General features: G+C 38.1%; 1 protein-coding gene across 2 annotated transcripts in view; it reads left to right on the forward strand.

The window, feature by feature from the left end:
• Positions 1 to 27796, forward strand: part of LOC103180644 (myoferlin) — a 107849-nt gene that overhangs the window by 73698 nt on the left and 6355 nt on the right. For both annotated transcript variants that reach the window (XM_042337102.1, XM_007896627.2), the window contains 8 exons: positions 3392 to 3531; positions 4522 to 4610; positions 5859 to 5954; positions 17901 to 18042; positions 19011 to 19110; positions 21994 to 22181; positions 23796 to 23905; positions 25474 to 25621. In XM_042337102.1, the coding sequence (XP_042193036.1) occupies positions 3392 to 3531; positions 4522 to 4610; positions 5859 to 5954; positions 17901 to 18042; positions 19011 to 19110; positions 21994 to 22181; positions 23796 to 23905; positions 25474 to 25621 (1013 nt within the window). The remainder of the gene's footprint in view (positions 1 to 3391; positions 3532 to 4521; positions 4611 to 5858; positions 5955 to 17900; positions 18043 to 19010; positions 19111 to 21993; positions 22182 to 23795; positions 23906 to 25473; positions 25622 to 27796) is intronic.

Consider the following 27796-nt stretch of genomic DNA (forward strand, 5'->3'; position numbering starts at 1 on the left):
AACTGTAGGATTTGCATGTAAAAGTTGTAAATTACTTGCCTTGAACTTTACGGGCTCTCTCCCATGGTACTCAATGGGTGGGACTACAGAGAATTTGAATGAATGTATCATTGTTTTGCTGATATTGTGCTTCTGCCGAAACCAATACGCAAACAAATGGATTCAAATTCAAAATGTAGTCGTGCATTAGCAGGGCAGCAGGGGTGTTGCAAACTGCCTCAACACTGTTGAGATAAGAAAGCTTATGTCTATTAGGGTTCTTCCTGATTGCTGTTTGGAGACCCCATGCTGGATCAGTAGGGGGAAATCAAGCTATGTTTTGATGCTGCACCCTCAAGAGGAGCTCAAAAGATAACAATTGGGACCACATATGAAGTGAGACAAAATGAGTCATTGGCTTTTTACCTTTTAGGATCTAGATTCCAATCCAAACCAGATGTGGGATAAGTCTTATCTGGCTGTAGAGTGTACAGAGTGTAAAGAGTTTTATGTGGAGTGTGTTTTGAGAAGTCTTAACAGTTACTGGTGACCATGTGCCACATTTTTCTCAATCAGGAGGATGGCTGCAAAGTAGAAAAGTGTCATGCTGGTGCAGTGACTGATTTAATTAGTGGTTGAGGGGTTGTGTAATGAAAGCTTTTGCTACCCCTGATCATGGAATGCATAGCGCTGGTGACATGTGGTCTGACATCCTTAACTTTGAGCATAAAATATACCAAAAAGAATGTACCTGAAGTTTTAATTCAAGGTACACATTGTTAATGCTGTTCTATATTAAAAAAAACTTTCTTCATGGATAATTTTAATATTTTTACCTCTGATAGATTTAATAAACTTGTGTATAGTAGCATTGGTTTAGAAGTGTTGTCTGTGCATCACTCGTGGCTATTCTGCATTTATCCATTACTGTACAGTAACTTTATATTGGGATCACCAGCACATCATAGCAACATTCCAGCTGGTGAAAGTCTCAATAGGAGGAGTTAGAAGGGGTCAAGAGGAAACTCTATGGCCTTTTACTTGCCTCACCCAATTATATAGTTTATTGGTATAGTATTGTATTCAAATACTACATTTCAACAATATGAATATCTAACATGTTTGCATTCACAATGATTATGAACCCGCCATAACTTTGATATGAGTTTAAACTATTTTTGGAATTTATTCTGGGTGGTTTTGCAACCTGTCAGTAACTTTAGACTGTTGGTTCTTTACCTTTCCATCGTATGCTATTGTGGTAGCTTCCAAGTTATTTGCATTCGTATATTCTTTCGTTGACCCTTAAAATTGGAAAAAAATTCCAAAGTGTTTTAAAATGCTTTACAATCCAAGCATTAGTTAAATCTTTGAAGATCAGTATTTCAATAGAGCGAAACTGTGCTTTCCTGCAGTAATGAGAGAGCGGTCTAATGCACAAGCTAGACTGGTGGGTTTGACATGGGAATGAACCCAAAGAGTATGAAAAGTAGAGATAATGGGTGCTAAAATGAGAGTGAAATGTTGTGAAGAGCATTTCTTCTCGCTGATTCAGGGGGAGATTTGTAGCGGGGCAGCTGGGGGTGATTCTTTCTGCCTGTGTGTGCAAAAGTGTCAGGGACTCGCTGCACTATATCGTTTCTGCCCTCTCCATGAACTGGGCAGCTTCCTTTCACCAGTTTATTTTAACTCGTGCTTTGGCAGCTGCCTGAAAGCTGCAGATGTTCCATATAAATAAATGCGCTACTTGCCTTAGTAACTGTGTTCAAGTACAGGAAAGTTAACCATTTCCTTCCATAGAAGAGCATTAGTAGAAGTGGAAAATACTGGCATTTGACGAAATAATGCTGAGGAAAGTGTGTTTTGTGTTGGGACTAAGCTCTCCCGCACACTTCAAATTATTGTACATTAAGCAGCTAAAATGCCACTGGAGTCTTGCATACCACAAAGGTCGCAGATTTAATCTTAACTTAACTGATTTGTTGAGAGCAGCAGCAGGGAGTGATACAAATAAACTCAGGACTCCTGGACTTGGGAGGGTAATGTCCACCATGGTTCTATCTCCTAAGCTACCAGTGACCTTGATGGAAAGTGGACATCTGCTGAGCAAAATTTGGTCTTCCTCCGATGCCCATTGCAGCCAAATATACTGCCAACGTTCATTGGATTTATGGAGTCCAAGATCACAGAAGGTTTAGTTGAAGAAAGTTCTTTGATTGATTTGAACTCACCTTTTTCAGAACAATGATCTTACTGTCTTCACACAACAACAACCTTTTTTTAGACTAGTGTCCCAACCTCAATCACCTTCCTGGTATCCTGGTCCAACTGTTGAATATGCTGTGTAAATAATTCCTGGTATTTGGGGTATGAACAGAGATGCACAGACCCTTGCTGAAAATTGTAAACCACAGAGCACAAGATTCATTTTGCATTTAATAGTGGTAAATTGCATTATGCTATTTTATGGTTACTGTACTGAGGAATAAAAGGGAATGCAAGATCTTGAGAACTGTGCAGAGTCTCTCGTCTGTGCAGAGTATCTAGAATATTAATGTAGAAGAGTGCTAATGTGTAAGTTTCATGGTCTTGTATTGAGTTTTGCAACTTTCTGGATTTGTTTGTGTAATCCAGCTGTTTTTAATGTAATAAATCTAGGGAACGTTATGTAATCTAGTGTCAAAATATGTGGTTTCCTGGAGTGTATGCAACTAGATCTTGTTTATTTGGGAACCTCATTTGCACAGAGTTGTGTTTTGGGAATTGTGGCATAAAGCCAAGTAGTGCAATCGTGTTGAAATGATGCTTTCTTGGAAATTAGTGTCAGAATAAGTTCATGGAGAACGATTAAGGGCATGAACTCTTGCAGTTTTTAGTGTTTGTAGAAATTTGGACACAATGTGAAAACAAGATGCCCTTAGGAAATGCTAAATGTTAGAACTACAGAATACCCATGACAAAACATTTTTTTACTTCTATGTCCACCTTTTTGCCAATTTTTTGTTTCTAAGGACATTTTGTCTTCGTATCTCAAAATGGGAAGAGATATAATTGGATAACTTGTATATGATTGTATTTTTATAAGGAGTCTGTGATCTCTGGTGTAAAGAAAATATCATTCATCTTTTTTCAAAAGAATCGCACAATGATCTATTTCTTTTTAAAATGAGCAATAGATAAAAAGAGCTGATTGAAATTTGCCTTCACTTTGTGACATCTGTTTGCTTCTCATTATTTATGGAGTATTCTACAGAAGCTCTTAAGTCTATGGCGGTCTAGTCATTACCTTATAAGAACACACTATTAAATTGTATTACTAAATATTGACCATATGTACAGTTATCAGAATAAACAAGCAATTTTTAATCATCTAATTTGTTTTGTTCATTTTTAAAAAAAAAAACTACTACAGAAAATAACCAGCCTCTTAATGACCATCTTGGACCTCAGGGTGAGCGCCTTGCTCTTCATGTTTTGAGACTCCAAGGATTGGTACCTGAACATACAGAGATGAGAACATTATTCAGCAGCTTCCAACCCAATCTTCCCCAGGTAAGTGAATTTATTTTTATTGAAAAATGACCAGCACAAAAAGGCTTGCAACAAAATATAAACTATAATATCTTGGATATTGTTCAATGACGGTATAGATTCTGAAGTGGTTACTCTGCAAGTGTGTAACATTTTAAATGGGATTGAGCAAATAAATCCAGAATAATGTTTCAGATATGCCAAGGGGGCTCACATTCAGGATGGCAATAGGTAACTTTAGGATAGATGGCGGCAAGCATTTTTTAACCCAAATGGTAATTAACAACTGCAATGAATTACTAGGCAAGATAGTTGAGCCCAAGACCAGGAATCATTTAAAACACAACCTAAAGCTGTAATAGAAGAATGGTAGTGGGGGATTCTGGAAGGATGAGATCAAATGGGCCAAAAGATCTTCATCGGAACCTCTTGTGAACCAATTTGTACTTTCGACCCCTTCTCCATTAAGGTCCACTGGATAAGATACAAGAGAGGAATATGTTTCAGAGGTCATTTGGCCTTTTGTGTCTTTGTTTTGTGTTTTTTGGTTAGCCGGGTGTCTGACACATGCGGAACCCATCGCCATGCTTAATGCCCTGAAATATTGTGGACCCGCCTGGCTCAGGAACCAGACTATCGAGACCGCCACAGAGGGCAGGCTCGATTCTGACATTCCATTGCCAAGCATGTCACCTTGACACCAGTTCAACTCCAAGAAGACCCCATTTATCATGCCATACCATATTGTGTACATGCTGTGCTAACTCTTCACTGGAGCTATAAATTCTTAATTCTATTTCCATATTCATCCCTATTTTTATTAATATATTGGTACCAAAGCAAACCATCTTGTGTCCTGAGGAACTGCTAGGTGAAATGAATAGCTTAGGAGATAGGAATCAGGAGATAGTGTTACTTTATGCATGTTCTAGGCATTAATTTATGACTATATGTAAAATATCCATTTCTTTTACTCCTTTATACTGACTCTCTGAAGTTGTGTTGTATTAGGGAAAGCTCCAGATGTGGGTTGATATATTTCCAAAGAGTCTGGGTCCACCTGGGCCACCTTTTGACATCACTCCAAGAAAACCCAAAAAGTAAGTGTAATTGAGACAAGCAACGTCGAAGCAATTTTTAATGAATATTTGCGGCTGGTTAGCTCATGTAATGTTTTTGCCTTCAAAATTCTGTCTACGCCATGCAGTGTATAATGTACAGTATAGTGCACTATACAGTAAATCATGTCATGTTTTGAGAAGGCTGACTGATGTGAAGGGGATGGTATAAAATGCTATTTATATTTAAATAGAATGGGCAAAGGATGAGTGTTTTTAATCTTGTTTGCCTATTAATGCTGTGTAAGATTTAGCAAATATTCTAATTTATGTATGTGAATAGAAGTTGAAATTATTATAATCCTTGTGTTTGACGTGGAGCCTTTCACATCTGGAGGGCGTCTCAAAGCGCTAGATTTTCTGTGAAGCGTAGTTACAATTTGGAGGTGAATGAAATTGATGCTACACATAGCAATTGCGTGTGTGCTTATGCGGGCACATTGTAAGCATAATTTCAGTCCCTACACTTTGCTCTTGTCTTGCTCTCTCTCCCCTGAATATTCATGTTGCTTCCATTATGGTGTTTACTGCCTTTAATCATTGGGACTTTTTTAATGAAATGTCTTTGGGGTTCCCTGTTCATTATAATTTGTGGACGGTATTCAATGAGTATTTAAAGAAAAGCTTTACTTTTCCTTACAGCTTGGTTGGTAAGTCCACTGCCTGGAATAAAACTCAGTTGTGCAAATCCAGCAGGTCCCAGATTTTCAGCACTGATCTGTGCTTTTATCAGATCTCAGCTGGAAAAAACACAGAAGGATGTTCTTTTTTAATTGCTCCAGGCCCCCTGGGCTAGGGAGGGAGAAAATATTCATAATCCAAATTGCTATTCAGTGTAAGAGACATATTCTGCTTTACCTGTGATGGCTTTGTCTTGGCTCACACATGCAAAATGGTGTTACTCCAGATACGGCCTATGTAATTGCACCCCAGAATGAATTGGTCTCTTAAGAAGAGGTGGGGAAAAATTTAAGAAAGGTTGGGTGATATTCTTAAAATTTACTTCTGAAGTTGCTCTAGTTTTCTTTTTTTAACTGTTAGTATATATTGGATACAATGCGTATTTAAAAGGTCGAACCTTTGTTCAATATTGCAAGTGTTCATCAGTTTAGGAAGAGAAAATGTTGACTAGTCCAATTATCAGATCATTAACTGAGCTTGCTGGGCTGGATATCGTCTGCTTCAACTACTACAACCTTGCTGATCATGTTGATAATGTGATCTATGCAGGAATGTGCTACGCTGCATAATTTGGAATACTAGTGATGTAATCCTGGACGAAAAGAGCATCACTGGAGAAGAGATGAGTGACGTCTATATTAAAGGGTAAGTGAGGTCATTTTAACATTATCTGATCTTGGACAATATTTTAATAAATAATGCTAGCAAGTAGTAAAGAAATATCACAGTCTTATGTATATCTGGCCTGATATACCTAATGTTAGAATTACCAGTTCTATTTGCCATCTGGTAGGGCTCTGCTCTCTGTCACACCAGCATTGAGTAGAGTGGAGTTCATACACAGGCCACATGAGACCCCAGGGGAGATGCTGGTATTCTGACTATTAGTTTTACGGATGGTCTGATGAAAGACTTTGGTCCCTGAAAGGCTCATGACCTTGTTGACTATTTTCATGCAGTCAGAAGTTCAGCAGTGGCGCAGGTGGGAGTTCTAGAGAAAGTAATCAAATTTTCATTTTGTATACATTTATTTTTTTCCTTTTTAAAATGATACGACAAAAATACAGTGGATGTATGCTTGTCTCTGAGTTTTGATTGAAAATTCCTTTTTCTAATATTGCCTCTTAAATTAATCTGCCAGACCAATAAGAAGGTGAAGTGGACAACCCGTTCCCAACCTCTTCCAGGTTGTATCTCACATCAAAGCTTTTCATAACATGCCATTTATTTTACTCCATGGGTAACGCCTTGTGTTTGCTTGCCGCCTACCATCATGACACTGACCTGGGTCAGAAACTTAAGAATACTCTTTGCATTTTGATATAGCACCCTATCACATTGTCGAGGCACCTCAAAGTGCTTCACAGGATTTACTGTAAAGTGCATTGATTGTATTTTGTGGGCGAAATTAGTTACCCAGTTGCATACAAGCAGCCATGGAATGAGTGACCAATTCTATTTGAGGAATTCTTGGACAGGATACAGGGAGAAACTCACTTTTCTTTTCGAATAGCACCGTGATCTTTAACATCCACCTGAACAGGCAGACAGGACCACAGTTTAACGTCTCATCTGAAGGACGACATCTCTGACAATGCAACACACCATCAGGAATGCATTGGAGTTTCACCTTAGGCTCTGTTTCAAAGTCCACTGCGACAGTCTAACGCACACAATTTGCTACGTCGATACCCTTTTTAACTTGTATTCATTAAGTTGATGAAAGTTTTAAAACTTCCTGTCCTCCTGAAATAATATAGAACTTTTGTAAAGAAGAAAAACAATAGTTAAGAACTTTCTTGGTTAAAGTAAAAGGAGGATGAACTTTTCTTTTTAAAAAAAATCTGTGGCAAGACAGGCTAAGACTATATGGAATTTCAGGCCTCATGGGAGAAAGAAGTTGAACAACAACTTTGAAGGGATCCAGAGAGGAAAGCTGAGGAGAAATTATACTGTAGAAATACAGATGGAGTGGGACTGGAGACGATCCAATGGATCTTACTTTTAAGTGATAGCCTATTCGATCTTTGACTGAAGCTGAAAAAGCTAAGTGGATCTGTGACACAATGTAATACAATTTATCTTAAGTTAAATTCCAAAGTGATCATTTGAATCCTTCTACTTCATATATTCAGTTCATGCTCAAGTACTTCTAATTTCTGGGAAATCGTAGCTTAGTTCTGACTGCAGGCAGCTGCTACAGTATTACTGGATTTCCCATCTGTTAGTAATACAGTACTTCAATAGAATATCACACATTTGATAGGAAATCGCATATTTTCTCACAATTGCACCACTTGTATCGACTGGTGAATTATAAACTTTGCGGCAAGTAAATATAGAATTGAAGCTCATATTTTACCTTAAATAGCACTTTACCTTAAATAGCACGATGGGGGGGCTGTCTTTAAACTTAATGTTTGTTCAAATATAGTTTGTTGGGAAGAAATGTTTGCTAGATTTTGTATTGCCAAATGAAGGCTTTTTTTATATTAGTAGTGGAAGAGCTGTTGCAGTCACCTTCACAGAGAGGGTCTTGAATAGCATATTTAAGTTATAGTTGTAAACTTAGCATCTAAAAAGGAGTTTACTCTATGAGCACAATCTACTCTTTTGAACTTCTCCTCTTGAAGGAGCATACTTCAAAATTGTCTGGGTGCACTTCCGTCTGGAATAAGCACTGAGTCCAAGAATTCCTGATTGTGTACCACCTGATGAACAAATGTAGATAGCCTACTTGAGCAGGATTCTCTCATTCTTCAAATAATCTCCTCCACATAAGATCCCACTTGAGCATGTCTATAGGAATTCAGATCTTTTCTAGTGCTTTAACCCAAAGTGCAGATCTTCGTTTGCTGCTTTGGAAAAAAGCACTAAAGATATTGAGTGGGGTTACGGACCGGGAAAGATTGGAGTCCTCTGGTATTTCTGTCTTCAACCAAACAGTTCATAATCTTTTTTTTAATTCATTGTTTAGTTTACAGTAGTGTGCTCTACTCTTGTCTGCACTCAAAACCTGTGATCTGATTGAAAAGCCTTGGTAGTGTGCAACTCTGCTATTCCCTGCAGTCTCGTTAGTGTTTTGCTAAGCAAACATTAGTTTTGAGGGCCACCAGGATTGTAAATTTTGTCTAATAATTGACAAATTGTTCTCAATGCTCTACGTATAGGATTTGGACTCTTCTTCCTCCTTTCTTCCCCGATCCCCACCCCCAACTCGCTCACTGACATTGCCTGTCTCAACAATTGTGAGATGTCAGAACGTGTGCTATGTGTGTTTTTATATGTTCCTGTAAAAATCTGGATGAGTAATTTCCTTGTTAGCACATAAAGTTAAAGGAGTAGGGGACATATGTTTGTTTTCATTCCCAGCTTAATTATGCTTTGTACTGTTTTGCATGGCTGGGTCCAAGGCCACATCACAAGATGACATGTACATCAGCTTTAAACAAATACTGAAAGTCATGACCCATTTGTTTTGATTTTTCCACTAAGTTCCGTACCAGGCGGAATGCCACCACAGAGACCAAAAGACATGACCAGGAATACAAATCCTCTTAGAATTTTCTTTTTTTTCCTGAATAACTCTAGTAGATTTACTTTCCAAAGTAATGGCTCATCATCACTAAGTATTTGGCCAGAAGCACTAAAAACCTGTATTGACTCCTTATAAGGTCTTAAAAGTAAATCTCTTTACCATATTAGTTCACGACTATCTTTCCCTTTCCATTTCTCTTCTCTTTTCTCCCCCCCCCACTTCCCCACCCCATATGAGGGGCAAGGAAGGAGGGACAAAGTTACTTCAACACAGCCATGCTTGGATTTGTGCTTTGGGGACGTTAACCACTTTTTCCTTTTGGTTGTATTTGTGGAACAGTCTTCTGTGAAATGGTAAAGTTCATGGTTCATCTGAACTTTTGAACTGCTAGCAGCATTTGTCGCAGGACAACAGACTAAATCAACTTAGCAGAGAGGTTTGTCGACAGAATCTTGCGCATGGGCCCTTGTCTGGGTCATTTGGCAGGGGAAAAGTTTTTTTTATTTACTTAGTATAAGCCATCAGTTTAATAACTAGCAGGGATTGGAGATAAGTGAAAGGAGCACCTTGGAAAAGCTGATATTGTTGATTTGTCAGTTCACTGAACTCTGTTTGACCCCCTTATTGGAGGCTTCCCCAGGACAAGTCATAGCAACATTGAGATAGTCGAGGCTTCCTATCCGATTTCACATGCTGCAGGGCAGGGAGTTCACTGGAACAAACCATGATGTGTTTACTGCACTTTTTAACTCAATATAACCATTTGTAAATACTGAGTTATTGATCTGCTCAACAATAGAATGGTTACGTAGAATGGGTTCATTTTATAAATGTAAAAAAAATTGTACTTAATACTGTAGACCCATAAATAAGGTACTGTAACCTTTAGCAATTTAAACCACTGAATGCTGAATATTTTTCTTGGCAATGTATTTTATTAAATCATTGCAGTTCTATTGTATTCAGACAGCCAACGACCTTCACCCATTTCTCCATTTTTGGGGGGCTTTCACTTACTTTTGTGGAATTACTCAAGACTACAGTTATTTTATAAGCTGCACTCAGCTGTAGCTAAGGCATAAGGGTCTGTTACTCTCACTCTTTAACTGAAATTGGCCTGCTCTGACCTTGAATTGTCTGCATTGCTCCATAGTCATACATTCTGCAATTTGTTTTGGTTTGCATCTCTGCTGAAACTTTCTCAACATGAGGAGGTGTAGTGCATGTTGCATGGATTCCTGCGCAAATTATTGAAGGTTTCTCTTCCTCGATTTCCTTTCTCCCCCAAACTACATTATCTCCTGATCTAAAGTTATGATTCTATAAGACTGCCATCATCCAGGATCATGTCCAAGTTGCCCTTCATTTATGAGCATAGCCTATGAATGTTGATGAGATACTCGACCAAGGGAGCACAGCAACTCTTAGACTTTCTTGGCGTCAAAGCACTTTCTGGCAGGAATTACTAGTCAGTGATTGGGTGCAAGAATGCTGGCTCTTTTTCTTCTCCATGGCCACAGCCCACAACACTATTGTCTCTCTGAGATCCAGCTTAAGACTAAACCTGGCTTTCTTTCCCTCCACTATTTGTTTTACTCAATACATGACAATTAACCATTAAGCCAAGGAAAAGCAGGTTCCAAGTTGCTGAAAGAGTGATTGTATTGTATTTTTTTTTGTCTTCAATCCATCTGGCTGTTTTTTTTTGCTCTCCATGATGCATTTGTTGGCTATAAAGATTTACTGGGTCTAATGGTCTGGAAATCGTAATAAGGATGCAGCCCGTTAAAGCCACAGTGAAGCACCTGGCTGTGGAGAATGCAAGGTCAACCTTGTGCTGAAGAGAAGCTGAGGCTAAGCATATTCTGGAGGGAGAGAGTATTCCAGGTCACTGTTACAAGACTCTCAGTAACAGGCTTGCTGTCTACCTAGGACAAAGATAAGGTGGTATCATCTCAGTATCACCTCATTAGTTTCCTCTGCTTTTAAAACGGCAGATAACAGACAGTGTGTGTTCATGCAATTGGAGCCAGTCTGTGGTTGGCACAAATAGGGTACCTTTACTACTTAAGTAACTTAGTACAAGTGATCAAAGATACTTATTTAATATAATTACTTGGTCCTTATACAAACTGGGCATTAATCCAATTAGTGACCATTGGGAAACCGTTTAAAATTAAGAATATCTTTAGCAAAAGTAAAAAAAATTCTAACTTAAAGTAATTTGCTTAATTTAAAAATTCCTGTATAGCTGAGTACATCCTATGAAACAAGTTATTCAACACTTCAGTTCACAAAAGCATATCTGTTTACAGTTAGGGCCACAATCAACAAAATGTTGAATAAGGAATTCAAAAAAACCACATGTAATTCTAGAAGTTCAGATAACGCAATAATGTAGCCATTGTGCAGGTATATTCTGCTTGATTTAATTGCTGTAGTTTTAGAATTGAGTATTTATCTATTGGTTTAGATTAGGTTCAGCAGCTTTCACTCTAGTGTACGCTGCTTTCATTAAACTCATCACAAGATGCATTAGAGGTTTTCTGAATTTCATTAGAAGTTATCTGGTAATGGAGCTGTTGTTTCTGCTGTTTTTTTAAAAAAAACTTAGCCTTTAGCTCCTCTGATTGCTTGTTTGGTAAAGCTACTTCCCTCTGTGAAACTGAGCTGTATAGACCAGGATGGGTGAAGATTTAAATTATTTTCTTCCGCCAACCACCATTACAGGGATAGTGTTTTTATTGAGGGTGGCAGAAGAGGGTTGTCTCAATTGGCTGAATATTCCATCGACTAGGGAAGAAAAAATACAATCTCATTCCTGATAACTAACTGCAGCCTGAAATTTGTATGTGGTTGTGAGTGTGAGGGTGAGAAATCAGGTCAGGTTTGGCTGTGATGTCCAACGTCTTCACTGAATTCAACGGTCCTCACTTTTGAACCCGAGTTAACAAAGACTGACTGAATGAAATCCTCTTCTCTGTTTCTCATGAAACCTCAGCAAAAGCAACACATTTCATAGGCAGCACAGAATTCAAGCAATCTTTCTCAAATTATCTGAGGCCATAACAATGGCTAGTGTGAGAAATGGAAAAAATTGCTGGTACTGTACAGGAAGAGGCACTCTATTGAAGTTAAGGTTATGGCACATTGTTGTAGTTTAGAGAGCTTTCATCTGGCCTGAACTATATCTGACCTTGGTGTGTGTTGCTGATATTGGGTGCCAAAAGGGGAAAAATGAACATTTGTATTTTTTCCAAAAAAAACTTAACTGAAATCAAAGATGCATTTTTTGAGAAATTCAACAATTGAATTTCTTGTGCTTAGCCTAGGCTTTAGATGACTTTATCTGGTGGGGAAAAAATTCAAAATATGTCTCTTGACTTTTACAAGCTCATTATTAAGATGGGTTTAGTGCCTGGGCAATAACCTTGAATAACACTTGTATGAATGCTATAACATTTGAAAAGCAGGCAAGCAGCCATCCTATACAGTATGCGCATTAAACGTATAAGATGTAGGCATGTGGGAGGAGGTTGTCGTATGGGTATGAACAAAACTGCCTGGAGCAGCTGTCAAACGTGAACTTCAGAGGGAAGTTTCAGCATGTCCTCCCGAGTTCAAGAATGCTGCAGAAACAGGTGGTGTCTGACAAAGGCAATAATTATCTTTCAGCTTGATGGATGTAGGTTTAATCTTCTTCTTACATGGTAGCCAAAGCCTTCAGCTCAGGTAGTGTCAACCAAGCAGATGGGATCTTCATGTGGTTTGCATGCCATAGAGAATGCCCCAGACGGTATTTTATGCACCTATTTGATTTATATAACACTTAGGAGTGCTAATGGTACCTCTGGTCTTGTTATGGATGATGGCCTTAACACACACAGCTGTTTATTACACCACAGGAACGGCACTTGGACATAATGTCAGCAGCATAGTTCCTCTCCACCAGTTTGAAGCATTTGATGTGCTATCTAGAAAGCGAGTTAAATGTCAAATCCACCACCAGTTTAAAAACAATTTTTAAATGTCACATTACTGTTTTTTAATTGCTATACAACATTAATGTGTTATTGATTTAACAAGGACATGCAGACAATATTTTAGTTATAGTGACCTTGTAAATTTGCAATAGACGATGATATTGCTCACAGATAACTGTTTTAATGAGAAACCTAGGTGAAGGGCCAATGCCCATAGAGCAACAGACTAAGGCTGAAAATAATATAAATGGTTTAAGATTAAACAAATAGCAGCTAGTAATATTTTGTTGGAAGCTTGTCTAACCTGTGAATAAATTTAAATCTAATTTAAATCAACCTTTAAAGTGAACACTTTAAGTGTTCTTTTTACCCTGACTGATGGTCCCCAGTGATTAAAGTGCTGTGCGCAATTGGCTGCCGCGTTCGCCCACAAATATACAGTCAATTCACTTTACAGTGTGTTCTGTGAAGCGCTTTGGGACGTCCTCCCGACGTGAAAAGAGCTATATCAAATGCAAGAATTATTATTATTATTAACACTTCCTTTTAACATTCAATTAAACTGTCAAGAAATGAGTAATATTTTTACAATGAGAAAAAATTATTTTTGCTGCTGTCTTACACATTACTGAATTGATTGTAGGGGTAGCATTGTTTTAATTTTTTCTCAAATGATAACGTACATCTACAAACTGACATACTATATACATTTGGACATTTTGATCCCAGGAAATCAATTTATTTTGGTGAGGTTCTGTATGTGTTGAGAGCAAAGTATGTCAAAGGTTCAATATAAATGCAGTTTGTTGTTGGTGGTCGATGGTTGAAACAATGCTTGACTGGAAATTGGGTTTCCTTTTTACCCTGACTGATGGTCCTCAGTGATTCAAATTCTGTCAGTGAGTCTTCTGTTGAGTCATGATTGAGTTTCCCCCTCCTCGGATGGTGCTGTTCCTTCAAGATTTACCCCAAACTGTCCGGTATTTCCCCAGTTACCACAGAGCCCACAAAAGCATCACAAGTATTGTTTGTTGTATATAACCAGAGATGTTCAGCCATGCATATTTGGGTGATGGGGTTTGCACACCATCACATTGATAGGAAGTAACTCTTTGCCACTAAGAGGAAAGTGCTGCTGAGGTGCTCCTTTTGCTTCCAATCGGTAGTCACAACTCTCAAGGTCAGTGAGATTGCAACCCAAGTCATGGTGTTTCTGGTCTTCTGGACTGTAGTCCAGGAATGAATGAACATATTATTATTAACGTGGAAGAATAATCTCAGGCCAGTGTCTCTCTAGCACTGATTAGTTAAGGAAGAATGGAATTTGTGCAGGTCCGTTGAATAACCATGCATTTCAGAATATATAACAACCGTTCTGTGACTGGCCGTGTTTAAGATTTAACTTTTGAAATCAGTTTCTAATTTACTGATCACAAATTCTGTATTACTTGTGGGCTTTCAAGTTTTGAGTGTGTTCACGATGGAGCATGTTGAATGTGTTCACAATGGATTTTGGACAGCAGCTTGTGTTAGTTTTTTGTAATCATTTGTTAGCAAGGCTAGAGTTTATTCCTCAACACAGGGAGAGTTGTTTATTGCCAGATGTAATAACTTGGGAAGGTATTAGTGACAGGCTTCTGAAATCATGCAGACAGGAGTCTTTGACCATTGTTAAGTGTAGAATGCTTGACCATTTAAGAGTCAGTGTCCCTTAATATGCATGGGTAACACATGAATTTAATCAATATGCATGCAAAGTTTAGCCCTCCACATTGAAATAATAAAATAAAATGTGACATGTTTTTAATCTGCCAGGTGAAGTGAATCTCTTATTCTGCCCAAACTGAGAATTTATATTGCACTGCCCTGACTGATTCAAATGCCTGATATCTTCAATGTAATTTTACCACCCATCTCCTAACAAGATTACTGCTTTGACAGATTGGGTTGAAGTTAAATGAACTTACAACGTAATGAACTATAACTTAAATTTTTTTAAATTAAAAACTGATGCCCTTCATTGTTTAACTGCAATATTTCTAAAAAAAATCCTTGCACAATACTGCTTTTTTTTATATTGCCCCGTATTGCATAACGGTACAAAAGGTCAATTTGAAGAATGGGTTTCATTTCCCAGAAGTCCTGTGTGTAGAAGGTAAAACAGCTGCTTAAATATTTAATGCCAAATAACATTGACTCTTTTTGCAGATTCCGCCAGTATTTCCTGTTTTTAATGGGGGTAAGGAGCAGCTGAGTTTATCAATATTTCAATTGCAACTTACTGCATTTTTATGAATTCAGGAGTGTGAAATTGGTTCTAGTTACTGCATTCCTGTGTAACATACAAGTTAGGTGCCAAGTTTTTAACCAGAAAATCTCAAATTAAAATAGAAACTGCTAGTGCTTATAGTTTCAGGCATCTGCTACCAACTGAGTCAGAAGGTTATGGATTTGGAGTTAACCAAGGTCCCAAATGCCTATTCCAATAGGCATTAAAGATCCTTCATACTATATGAAAAGAGAAGGGAATTATTCCTAGTGTCCTGGCCAAAACATGATAGTTGCCATTCATATTAATACTATAGGTGGTATACAGTACATAAAATAGCTGGCTTGTTTGCTTGCAAAGTCACTATATTGGACAGTAATTTCTTAGACAGCTCAACCTTCTATTGGGGAAATAAAAAAGCACATTTCTTCTGTCCCAGAGTAATGCACCACCAACTAAAGCTGAAAAGGCGATCGCACAAACTGTATCCAAGTGTCTAATTCAGCTCTGAGCCAACTCTGAGATATGTGAAAGCAGCTGGGAGGCATTCACTTTGAATCTCAAGTCTTTAAGTTCTTGATCTCAATCCTTATCCACAGAAGATGCTCGAAATGGACAGCAGGTTGATCCACTCTGGCGAAGGGTCACACCTGAAACCTAAGCCCATTTTATTTGTTTCAGTAACTAATTGACCTGTGTTTCCAGCATTTTTTGGTTTCATATCAGATTTCCACAATTCATTTTTTTTTATTGATATTCCTTGTCCTCTGACCATGTGCTGATTCTCCACATACTGAATCACTGCAAGCCTCCACTTTATCAATTGTCAAAGCAGGTATTACATGGGAAATTGAGAAACTCATTGAATTACAAAAGGCTATCTATTGCATATTTCTAAAGTTCACTCATATAGTATAATCCTCACAGCCTCCATCATACAGAACAGATTCCGCTGCCCTGGATGGCCATTTGACTTGTTGAACAGAAAGGGGGACATTGAGTCAAGGCTGATGTGTGCTATGTAACAGTCAAAATAATAACGTTACTGAAAAGACTTGCAACTCGTGTACCCAGGGTAAGAACTGAAAGCTACGTATCTCCCAAACCAAGCTCCTGATCAATCGCTGTTGGGAGGTATGAGCCGTAAGATTCGACTGCAGTCCATCTAATGATGGAAAGTATAGCCACATCTGAATGTTTGAATACAACTGACTAAGGCTGGATACAATTTTTATGTATTTTAAGGACAATGGGAGATTGTCATTCCTTCCCAAAGGATATAATGGGTAACTGATTTCACAGCACAAGAACAATAGTCAAACAGAACATGCACAAATTCACACGTACAGTCTGACTATGTTCCTTTCCTAGCTAACAGGTATTTCCTGCTGGCTGAGAGCTCAGCCCACCTGTGGCCAGGAAGAGAGAGGCAGGATGAGAAGCTTTTTTTTTTCCACCTGCTAAGCTGCTGCCTTTGAAAGTGGACCTTGGCTTCTCTAGAGGCAAGAGTGTCACACTCTTTACATTTATGGCAATCTGTTTGTGTTTAAGTTTGCGTAGTTGGCAATGCTGTAATGTAAAGCAGACGTTACTTTGTGCTAGCAAAAATCACTATAATACTGGTTCTGTCAGTGTTTCATCAGTACTGTTATTCCATTCACTTATGCTATAGAGCAGTAGATTAAAACCAAGAAAATGTTTCCTGGATGGCAGGGGAGATTCTTCTGAAGGTCCTGTTTATGCTGACATACTCGCAGAGGTGCTCGTTGCTCTTTGGTCCCTCGTCTGAATGATCATTCTCTTATGAGCTGAGATAACTTGTTTGTGGAGGCCATCCAAATGCATGCACTTTCTGAAGGGGTCAATTTTGGACCAGCAACCCTGGCTATTTTCCATCTTTCTTCCCCTTCTCTTCTCTCCCCGCCCCACCCCCACCACCAAATCCAAGCAGCATTGAGCAGATTTGTGAGTCTCAATTTCATAGAAGCAGCTAATAAACATAATCCTTACATTTGGTATAGTGGCTCTCACCAGGGGAGGATGTCCCAGAGATGCTTAACGAACATAGAGGGAGATTTTCAAAGAAGGGAACAGTTTTCTTAGAAATGTTTATAAAAACTAAGGGATTACCAATGGTGGAGAGGAGAACAATCCAATATTGGCACCATGCACTCCTAGGTCAGGCATGGCCTTCTTTTCTACTTCTGTAATATGCCTGAATCTAGTCCCCTTCTGCTCCAGTGATTTCCTTTCTTCTCTCCTTCCCTCATTTTTTTTCACACAAACTATCTATGGCCTCTTTGAGTAACCATGCCAGTTTAGAGTTCATTTGTGCAAAAATTGTTGGCAGCTCTGTGCTCCTGGCCCATGCCCAGTCAAACTCATTTCATATAGGACTCATAAAGTCAACAGGGATTAGAAGACTCATTTGGCTGGATTCAGGCCCAAGCCTTGTAGGTCAAGAGGCAGCAGATTTTAATTTTGTTTTATGCCCTGTACTGAGGGAGTTTCCTGCTCTGAATCAAAATTCCTGCTGTTCTGGGATCCCTGCAGTTTAATGTACCATTTCTGTTGGCTGTCGTTTACAAAATGCTTTACTGAAAAATGGAATCGCAATATAGATGTGTTCAAGTCACTGTCCATGAAGTTAAATTTCTTTTTTTTAAACTATTCACAAAACAAACAGCATGGTAGCAATTTCAGGGAAACATTTAGAATAGTATTTCTTTCTCTCGTTTATATATTTTTTAATGTTATAGCATCTTGTATTTTATTTCAAGATATCTCTGAATTCTTTGCAGCTGGATGGCTGGGCTTGAAGACCAGAAGCAGAAGACAGATGTGCATTACAGGTCAATGGGAGGAGAAGGGAATTTTAACTGGAGATTTGTTTTCCCATTTGAGTTCCTCCCAGCTGAACAGCTTTGTGTTGTGTCCAAGAAGGTGGGTTCCTGAATGAGAGAGCATTCATCCGTGGGTATTGAAGGGTCATAACGATGTGTGAAATTCTTCAGACAGCTCTTAAATCCTACAGATTATCTTAATAAATGGTTCACATCAACATTACCATGTAGAACATGAAATGTATGTGAGGAAATCAGCATGTAGTTGGGAGGGTTGAAAGTCTGTCTGAAGTTCAGTTTTAACTTTTTGTATACTCTGCTCACAAGAGGACAAAGTCAATCCCATAGGGTAATGCACTTTCTATGGAATGTGCAGGTTCAAGTACAGTAATTGCTGAGTGCTCCTATCCCCACAGGGCAGTTGCATTGGTTTGTAACTAGTTCGGCTTTTGAAAAAGGTTCCCATAGGGAGATCTATTGTCCTCCACCCTAGCCCATTTCCTCTTGTTTATAAGCATACACTCTCTCTATTCATACTAACAGCCATGTGAGTGTAACCCTTGCTGAGCAGTTATTTATGCAGTCTTCTGTGGGAATACTACAACACGTAGAAATGTATTCCATGGTTGGAGCTAGCAAAGGTCACTTCTAACTGACCCCTACCTTTCTTTGGACCTGAAAATACATCATATTAGAGTGACCCTTTAGCTTTCGTACTTTGTACTCCTGCTGGCTTTCTTCTTAGCTCCCTCTAATTTGACTGTGTACAGCTGGTTGTGTGTTTTTAAACCAGGTGTTGAGGGTGTACCCTCTATTGCCAAACAATTTTCCTCCTTATTTACAAGAATCTGCCTACATCTGATTTCATTAAAGTTAAGGACTACCTCATTATGAATGAACATTAACAAAAGGGCACCAATCGTTATGTTAATGTGTTTTGCTGCCTGCATCTCTGAATAATCTCCAGTATTCTATGTACAATGTTTAAATCCCCACTGATCTCTTTGCATTTTTTAAAAAACGAAAAAAAGGGGAAAAGAATAATTCACTTATTTTGTTTTGTTCCAGGAACACTTTTGGAGCCTTGACAATACTGAGTTTAGGATACCACCAAAACTAATCCTTCAAATATGGGACAATGATAAATTTTCTATGGATGATTACTTGGGTATGCAATTCCTGTCACTATTTATCTTGCTCTGCTTAACCTGCAATTGATAACCTGAAGTAATGCCATAAATTGCCTAATTTTAATAATGTGGCAATAAATACGTTAATCAAGTACAATCTCCTGAAGGTAAGGAATGCATGTGAGTATCTAAAGGTGCAAACCTTGCTATCCTTTTTTGTATAAATGTATGAGTTATTTGACTGAACTCCATTCTGCCAAATGAGCTTTTAATGTCAGGTAAAGCTATCACTTTATAACATTGAATACTTCATCACTGTTTACTCCAAATGACTACAAAACCTTAAATTGCTCCCTTTAAATATTTCTTACACTGTAATTACTTTCTTAAATATTAAAATGCTTATGATACTGCTACCTCAGTACCACAAGAAAATGAATCTTATGAAGCACCACTGGAGAAATATTACTCCTATTCACAATTCACATGTATCTTTTTCTGTGAAACATGTTCAGCCATGAGCTAGTCCTAATTTACTGAAAATTCAACATGCAAATTCATCTAATTTTCACACCTTCTTTGGCCCTTTTCCTGACAAAACAATAAGTATTTAACTCTATTTAACTCTATTATTATGTAAACCAAGAAGTGAGTAGCCCCATAATTATAGCATTTAACCTATGAATGTAATCCATTCATTTAAATTCCTATGATTACATTCTATGTGATCTTTCCTCTAATAGTGTTGATCCAGAAGTACATGTTGTAACCTACCTTTGTTTAATTCCTTAATTCTCATTTATAGGCATGTGAGTATTCTTTTTGTCTCTTGCCCTATTTTGGGAGTTGAATTGAGTTTGACAAGCAAGTCCTATTGTTTCCAACACAGCACAAAGCTTCTTTCAGGAAGCTGTGTGTCCTGAGCTAACGGTACTAATTACATACCCGTCTGTTCTAGCAAGTTAGGCTATTTCTCTTGCCACACAAAGACTAATGTTCGCATAGAGATTATGTAAGACAACTTTTTTGTTTTTAAAAATCCTGGGTTCGGGATGATTTGTATATGATTTGATAGGGGAAGTGGAGGACAGGGAGAGGGGCAGGACAATGGAAAGAAACTTGATGGAAATTTTAATCTGATTCAGGCTTTACATGAACAACCTGTCTACTGATTATTGGAGACCTAGAGCAAAACCTAAATATCAGATGACTTTGTTCTCTGCCCTTTTCTCTTTTTTTGGGTAGCAGGCCAGTTGATTTCATGGATCTTCCTTAGCTGTAGTGAATGGTGTCCTTTCAGCTACTGAGACTGCCATCCCTGGGTGCATACAGACGAGACCCAGGATACAATTGGCTAATGAGTTGCAAACCATGTTTGAAAGTAGTTGAGTACTTTAGGTTTTTTTGCATATAAATCCAGCAAATATGTGGTTTTATATTGGTGGTATTTTTTGCCATAGGAATTTACAAGAAATAACTGGTGCAAAAATTATTTGGTGCCACCCAATTTGTTTTCCCATCTCTGCTCCTGCTGGAAAGGGCACAGTGCATTGTAAGATGAGACATCTTTCTTGCTTGAAATATTTTTTCTCTTTCTTTTCACCCCAACCTCCCCTGCCCCTCCCACCCTTTCCCCCCATTAAAAAAAAACTTGTCACGTGCTTGTCACCCGAATGGTTATCTGGTTGGAGTGGCTGGTACTGGTGGCTTGTGAAACAATACCCAGTATGTATCTGCAGAGACACAGAAATTTTAGTCAAACCGCTGCAATTCTGAACACAGAAGTGCACACTTATTTTTGCATAGCCGCTCTCAATGACGATTGAAAAGATGTTTGCAGAACCCGGTGACAGGCTTGATCCCTGTGCTGTTAGCTCATATCAGTTATAGGGGATTTTACAATGGATATCTGGGAACTGAAATGGGCCCAACTGATGTACGGGCACACACACAAACGATATGCCCTTCTAAAACAACAAAACCTTGCATTTATATAATGTACTTTATCCAGGATACTATCTTGGAGCACACTATCTAAGATCACATATGAAGAATGACTACTTGAACAAGGCTTGCTGTACAGTAACCTGTATCTGTGCCTTTAGAAGAATAAGGGAGAAGACTAGAAGGATCAGTAAAAATCTCTTTTGCAGAGGGGAATGTTTTCTATCTGGCTGCTCCACCTCTTTTTCTGGATATTTCTCAGTCCCTGGTTCCTGACTGGCACAAGAAATGGACGGTAATATCAGTCAGTTGCAATCTTGAGGTGACACGATGAGAGATTACTCTTCAGAATTAATTTTTAACTTGCAGCAGATAACGTTAGCTTGTTGACAGGTCCTAAAGAAATTGTTTGGCTCTATCACAGTCAGCAACTGAGTTGTATTAAGTCTGTGTTAATTTAATTCCACCCTGCACTGTTAAGCTTCTAGTTATTACTATGGTTATAAAATGCATGTTGTCATTGGACAGTCCTCTAATTCGTCAGGGTTTTTTCCTGCTCCTGTGTTAACTATTTTTCTGAGTAGCAGTTTGGTCTCTCGCTGCCATGAATTTCACGGTTTACCACATAATTGACTGTATCAAATGGTTTAAGATTGCAGAAAGGCCGTAAGGGAATGAAGACATTTATCCAGAGGGAGAATAATCTGTTGATTATTAACATGATGTGTTTATTTCCTGGACTCTCACGAATCATCAACATCTAAAGGAAAGCACAAGGCTATTTTAGATGCCTTAAGACCAAAACATTTCAAACACTAAATATTTAAATATAAGTGTTTTATGAATAATGGGATGTATCAAAAAAGAGTTGGTGAGTTTAGAAGTCTGTGGCTCAGTGGGTAAAATTGAAGTGCATCAGCTAACAGATTCCCTAACATGTTTTTTGTTACATTTGTGACTTCGTCTCAAATTCGCAGGTGCTATTGAGCTAGATCTGAATTCCACCATATCTCCAGCAAAAACAGCTAAAGGATGCAACTTGAGCATGCTGCCAGAGAAGGGAGGTGACCCTAAAGCAGGAAAAACTGCCTCTCTTTTCTCCCAAAAGTCTATGAGAGGATGGTGGCCATGCACTCAAGAAAAAGATGGCAAGCGCATTCTGGCTGTAAGAAGCTTAAACATTGTGATTTTTATTTTCAGTAAAAGCATCTAACTTGACTGAATTTTTTTATTCCTAGTTTGCCTCAATATGAGGCAAATGTGAACTACTTTGATTATTTGGTGGTGTGGGGGGGCGCAAGGGAAAGCAGAGGAAATTTTGCGGTAGTACAGATTTATACTCACTGGCACCCACTCATATTTTGGTTATTCGCCATGTGTGAGCCTAGTAATTAAATTACTGTCAACAGGTTCAACTTGGGTCAACTTGGGAAGTGAATTGCATTCAAGAGATGGGAAGGGGTGGTGTAAAGATTTTTTTTCTTATGATTTTATCAACTGTGGAATGCCTGATTTTTCTCATTGTGTTCCCTGGAAATGACTGCTTGCTTTAACTGCTCTTTAACTGGCAAGTTACATATGTATTGAGAAAGGCTGCTAAAACGTAATCCTTGGGATTAACATTACTCATTTCAAACCTGCAAATTAAATTTTATTATGGTTTAGAAATGAAATACTGGCAGGTTTTATAAGCTGTTTTGTGCCATGGTGTATACTTTGATGCTTTCCAAAAATCATGGAATCCCATTGAATAAATCCAAGATTGTTGAAGTTTAAATGATTATGGTTTGAAATTGCTTGATTTTTCAAGACTGAAATATGGACACCGAGTCCTTGGATTTGATGATGTAAGTATATTATCAAAACTAAAGCCCATTACTAAATTACCAGTTTCTTCAGAAAGTAGTATTTTGGGAAAGTCTACAAATAGGATTCAAAGGTAATCTTCAGATTTAAAAAAATGTGTAATACTTTGTTGTGTATATGTACATTTAGAAGAAAAGAAGTTACATATTGATGCAACTTCTGTATGCACATCTGTTTTGTAAAGAAGCTTAAACAGCTCAACATCTGTCTGGAATGTCAACAAGAACGTCCATTTATCTGTATCTTTTACATTTTGCCATGTGTTCTGAATTTTTCACTACTGTTACTTCAATTTGATTCCCTGGTGTAATGCACTGAACAGTGTGTGTTGTTTACTCTGAACCAGACTTCAGTGCACTTATATTTATTCTGCAATGTTTCAAAGAGCTGAGATGCATGTTATCCCTACAGAGAAAACTGGCAAGATTGTCATCTGCATGAAATCATAAGAAATCTAAAAGGCTACTTGATTGATGGCTTAAACGGTCAAGAGCTGAGTGTATGTTCAGCATTGCCATGAAATGCCTTAATTTAATCAGTTCAGTAATAATATTTGGCATCTTGTTAAAGGGCTTAATCTTTTCCCCTTTTATTTAGTAAAAACACATGCATTCCTCTAATTAAGTATAAGGCTTGAATAACAGGCAAACCTTTTAGAACAACTGTTTGGTTAACTAATTGACAGTGTCACTTAAATAGGCCTCCTCCCAATTCAGGATTGTATACCTGCTTCAGTAAACTTTAAGAGATCAGGCTGAGCCTCTAAAGGGATTGAATAGTGTTCTGCTTTTAAAAGGCTGAGGTAATACTAGAAGTCTGGTAATTTAAAGTTAACAGTATCACTTATCTCTGAATCCCACTCTGGTTAGACAACTTATTGAGCAGGGATTTTTTTTCCTTTTCTGTTTTCCAGGGTAAAATTGAAATGTCACTGGAGATTGTCTCTGAACAAGAGGTTGAGGAGAGACCTGCTGGCAAAGGAAGAGATGAACCCAACATGAACCCAAAATTAGAGCTTCCAAAGTGAGTTGTCTTTTTTAAAATTAACACTTTCTACAAAAATTGGATAATTTATGAACACAATGGGCTTCTATATTTTAAGCCTTGAAATACTAGCCACTTAAACGCTTTAAATCCAGTCTTTCAAGTGAAAAGAAAAGGGCTTTTTACCTTCTCTTATTTCATGAAATCAGTATTTACATTTAAGTGTTCTATTGATTTGTGCTCAGAGATGGTGGCTAGTTGAAAGTTATGTTCTTTGAACTATCAGAAATAAGAACAGCAGTTAACTTTGTAATTCTTTGTAATTTAAGCAAAAAAAATTAGATTGTTAGCAATTCACCATTTCAAACATTTACTTGTTAATTGGCATGAATTTACTGTTGTCTACATTTGTCCAGTCTGCTGGAATATCCTGTGTATAAAATAACTTTCCCCCTATATTCATTAGAATATATTGGTCATCTTCCACCAGTTACAGATTTGGACAAGTTCTCTCCTTCCAATATTTTCATTTTCCCATATTTTCATCCTGCTCAGGATATCCATGTTTCCCAGCAATCCTATTAGATTTCCAAGAACAAGGTAGAATTCAACATCACAAGTTGCCTCGAGCTGTAGTTCAGCTTTGTCTATGGAAATGTTGGGAACAGATTATTGGAGCTGCTTCAGTTATTTTAGTGCTTTTAGCACGCATTTAAATGTGTGCTGCCATGGAACAAATGCCTGAGGTGGCCTGTTACTCTGGCACCGACTTGGCTGAGTTGTATTTAACATCAAAAGTCTGTGGCCAGTATCAGTTGTCTGACATCCAATGTGCATATGAGCAGGACATTCATTCCCTCCAGCTAGCTGGCTTCCAGTGGGTAGACTGATAACTTGGGAAGAACCAAGCCGTTCTGTCGTCCAAGAATTTCACCTACTTTCTGTAGTCAAACTAAGGAGTTCATTTGATTTCTATTCTGATTCATTCAAATGTAATGGGTATTAGAGATCTGGCATGCTGGGCTACATTAATGAGGCATGCTTAGTTGAAGAACGCACACTGAGTTTCCGGTATCAGTCATTCTGCTGTCTGGTGTGTGAGAGCAGTAATCATTCATATCACCAGGATGCCTAAGAGGAACATGGGAAAAAATATGGGAGCAAGCAGTTCATATGTTGCCTTCTCAGCTGTAATGTACAGTGGAGAAAATTGAGAGGTAACTGCAAAATGAGAAAGGAAAATTGAGGGCAATCCAAATTTGGATGTGTTCAAGCCCCGCGTAGGGACTTTGAGTTCATCTAGACTGATACTCCAGTACAGTACTGGGGATTATTGCATTGTAATGCTTCAGATGAGATGTTAAAATCAGGGTCCTATCTGCCTTTTCAAGTGGAAGTTAAAGATTCCATGACATAATTTGAAAAGAGAAGGGAGTTTCTCTTGGTGCCCTAACGAGCAATCCCTCAAATAAAATTTGGTCATTCACTTCATGGAGGATGGTGGAAGAAGAGGGAAGAAATGATTTGGTTCCTTGTTTCAGTCATTCTAACTATTGTAAACCAGATTGCAGTTAAATGAAATTAATCATTTACCTTTTTATATGTAGCCGTCCAGCAACGTCATTCCTGTGGTTCACGAGTCCTTGCAAAACAATGAAGTACATAATCTGGCGTCGATTCAAATGGGTCTTTATTGGTCTCATCATACTCATATTTGTAGTTCTGTTCCTTGCAATCTTCTTCTATTCATTGCCGGTAAGTAGAGAAACTGAAAAGCAACTGAGTAGTAGTTTTTTTGTGTATGTGCTTTTTATATTGAGTTCATAAATGTTTGTAATATTTGATAGGTAAGTTAATGATAGATTTTGCTTACCTTTTAACTGGACCTTAATGGTGAATATTGTCATCCATTACATTGAGAGTTGGTACTACAGTATTATTTTGGCAAGGTTTATTTAATATCTAGAATATCCTAGATTAAGCTGAAGTTTGGGCTTTTAATTCATGGCCAACAAAAAATTAAATCCAAAATAGATTTATTCACAGCAGGTTTGTTCCAACTTAAATGTTTTATAATAGGCTGTAGGTAACTTCATTGAAAGGCAGCAATAAACAAGACGGGATCCTGGCTGATGTTGCCAAATCACCCAGGGTGAGTTTAGAATGCCCCAGAAGCTATGCTCAAGCTGTAAAGATCTCTGATCAGGCTGAACTTGGAGTTGCATACATGTTTGGTTGCAGCAACCTAACAGGCCTGCCTAGAGCAGTGCAGAAGAGAGCAATGAGGGAGCAGTCACTCCCCTCTGTTAGAGGAATGAGTTATGTATGAGCAACTATTAGGCAAGTCAGGGCTGCTCAGTCTTGAACAAACGCATCTCAGTGGGGACCTTATAGAGGCATAAAATATTCTAAATGGAAATGAGAAAGTAAAGATAGAACAGTACATTCAGATACAAGTAGCACAAGAAGGCCATGGGTTCAGGATTGCAAAGGACAATTTCGAGACAGATACCAGGAGTATTTTTTTTACTCCAAGGATAAGTAATACCTGTAACAGGGATGCTGGACTCATTTAAGAAATAGCCTGTAACCCAAGGATGGTAGGATGAAATCAAATGGTTCAACATGACACACACCATGCTTTAAGAGTATCCAAGCCAGATAGCGTTCCACATATGTATGCCACTTCCTCATTGACCAAAGTGAACACGTTTTATATCCTTTATTTTCTTTACAAAAGCCCCAGTCCAATTTTAAACTATTCTGTGGAGAGCTTAATTGTTTGGGTTAGGATGTAAAAGAAAATTGATAAGTAGTAAATAGTTTTGATATTGCAACGATAGTTACCAGACTACATACTCGGGTATTGATTGACAGAGTTGACAATTGTGTTAGCATTTTTTTTATCCTATCTAACATTCATAAAGAACAAATTATACAAACCAATTCAAGTTATTGAATTCTGAAAATGCTGAATGAAGCAGGTGTTGATTTGCACAAAGAACAGCTCTAATTCAAAATTGAATTAAAAGGAAATCTTTATTCTCCTAGACCAACTTTTCCTCGTTGGATTTAAATGAGTGTGGGATAATCTGGGCTTCCCCATTGTTATATTAACAATTCTATTGACCTACTTTGCCTCATGGAGTTTGTCTCCCTGAGATGTTGAATCTTACGTAGACAAAAATGGTGAAATATGTTCCTGCAGGCTGCCTTGTGTTTTAATGCTGGGGTTTGCTCCAATTAAAATTTAGAATCCCTCAATGGGAGCCCAGTACTTTACTACCATTGCCAAGCTACCTTAAAGGGGTGAGGGTGAGGAATTCAACGAACTGAAAGGAAAAAAAAACTGATTTGCTGGATTTTGCCTCTACATAATAGAAACAATTGTACATTGCTTTCATTATTTATAGCTTAACTAATACTTTATCTGGCTGACTGTAAAATTGATCCTCAACATAACTTGCATTGTATCAGCAATTGAAGAGTTAATGTTGGTAACTTGAGTTCTTCCCCCAGCGGCCCCCACCACCCCCATTATCTTAACATTTTCAATTCTGTACACCAAATTACCAATGGTGCTCAGAATAAAGTATTGCTACAATAATGTTGGACGAGCAGCAATTACATTGATTTACTCTGGACTATGTTCAGTTCATTGGGTAGAAAAAAAAGAAATTGGAGTTTAAGAATTTCACTGGTGTAATAAATTCTGTATATTGCTACAATGTTAGAGCAACAGAGCTGTTAATTTAAATTAAATAAAACCCCTTCTGTTTCCCACTTTGACGGAAGACAAAAGATTATGGGAAAGTTCTTTTAAAGGTGATAAGAGGAAAAGTTCAGCAGCATCCATCACAGCCTCCAGGCCTGCTGGGATAGGAGGGAGGGACATAAAGGTGTCAACACTCGAATTGGTACAGTAGTAAA

Source organism: Callorhinchus milii, unplaced genomic scaffold, assembly GCF_018977255.1.
Source record: "Callorhinchus milii isolate IMCB2004 unplaced genomic scaffold, IMCB_Cmil_1.0 Scaffold7, whole genome shotgun sequence".
NCBI lineage: Eukaryota > Metazoa > Chordata > Chondrichthyes > Chimaeriformes > Callorhinchidae > Callorhinchus > Callorhinchus milii.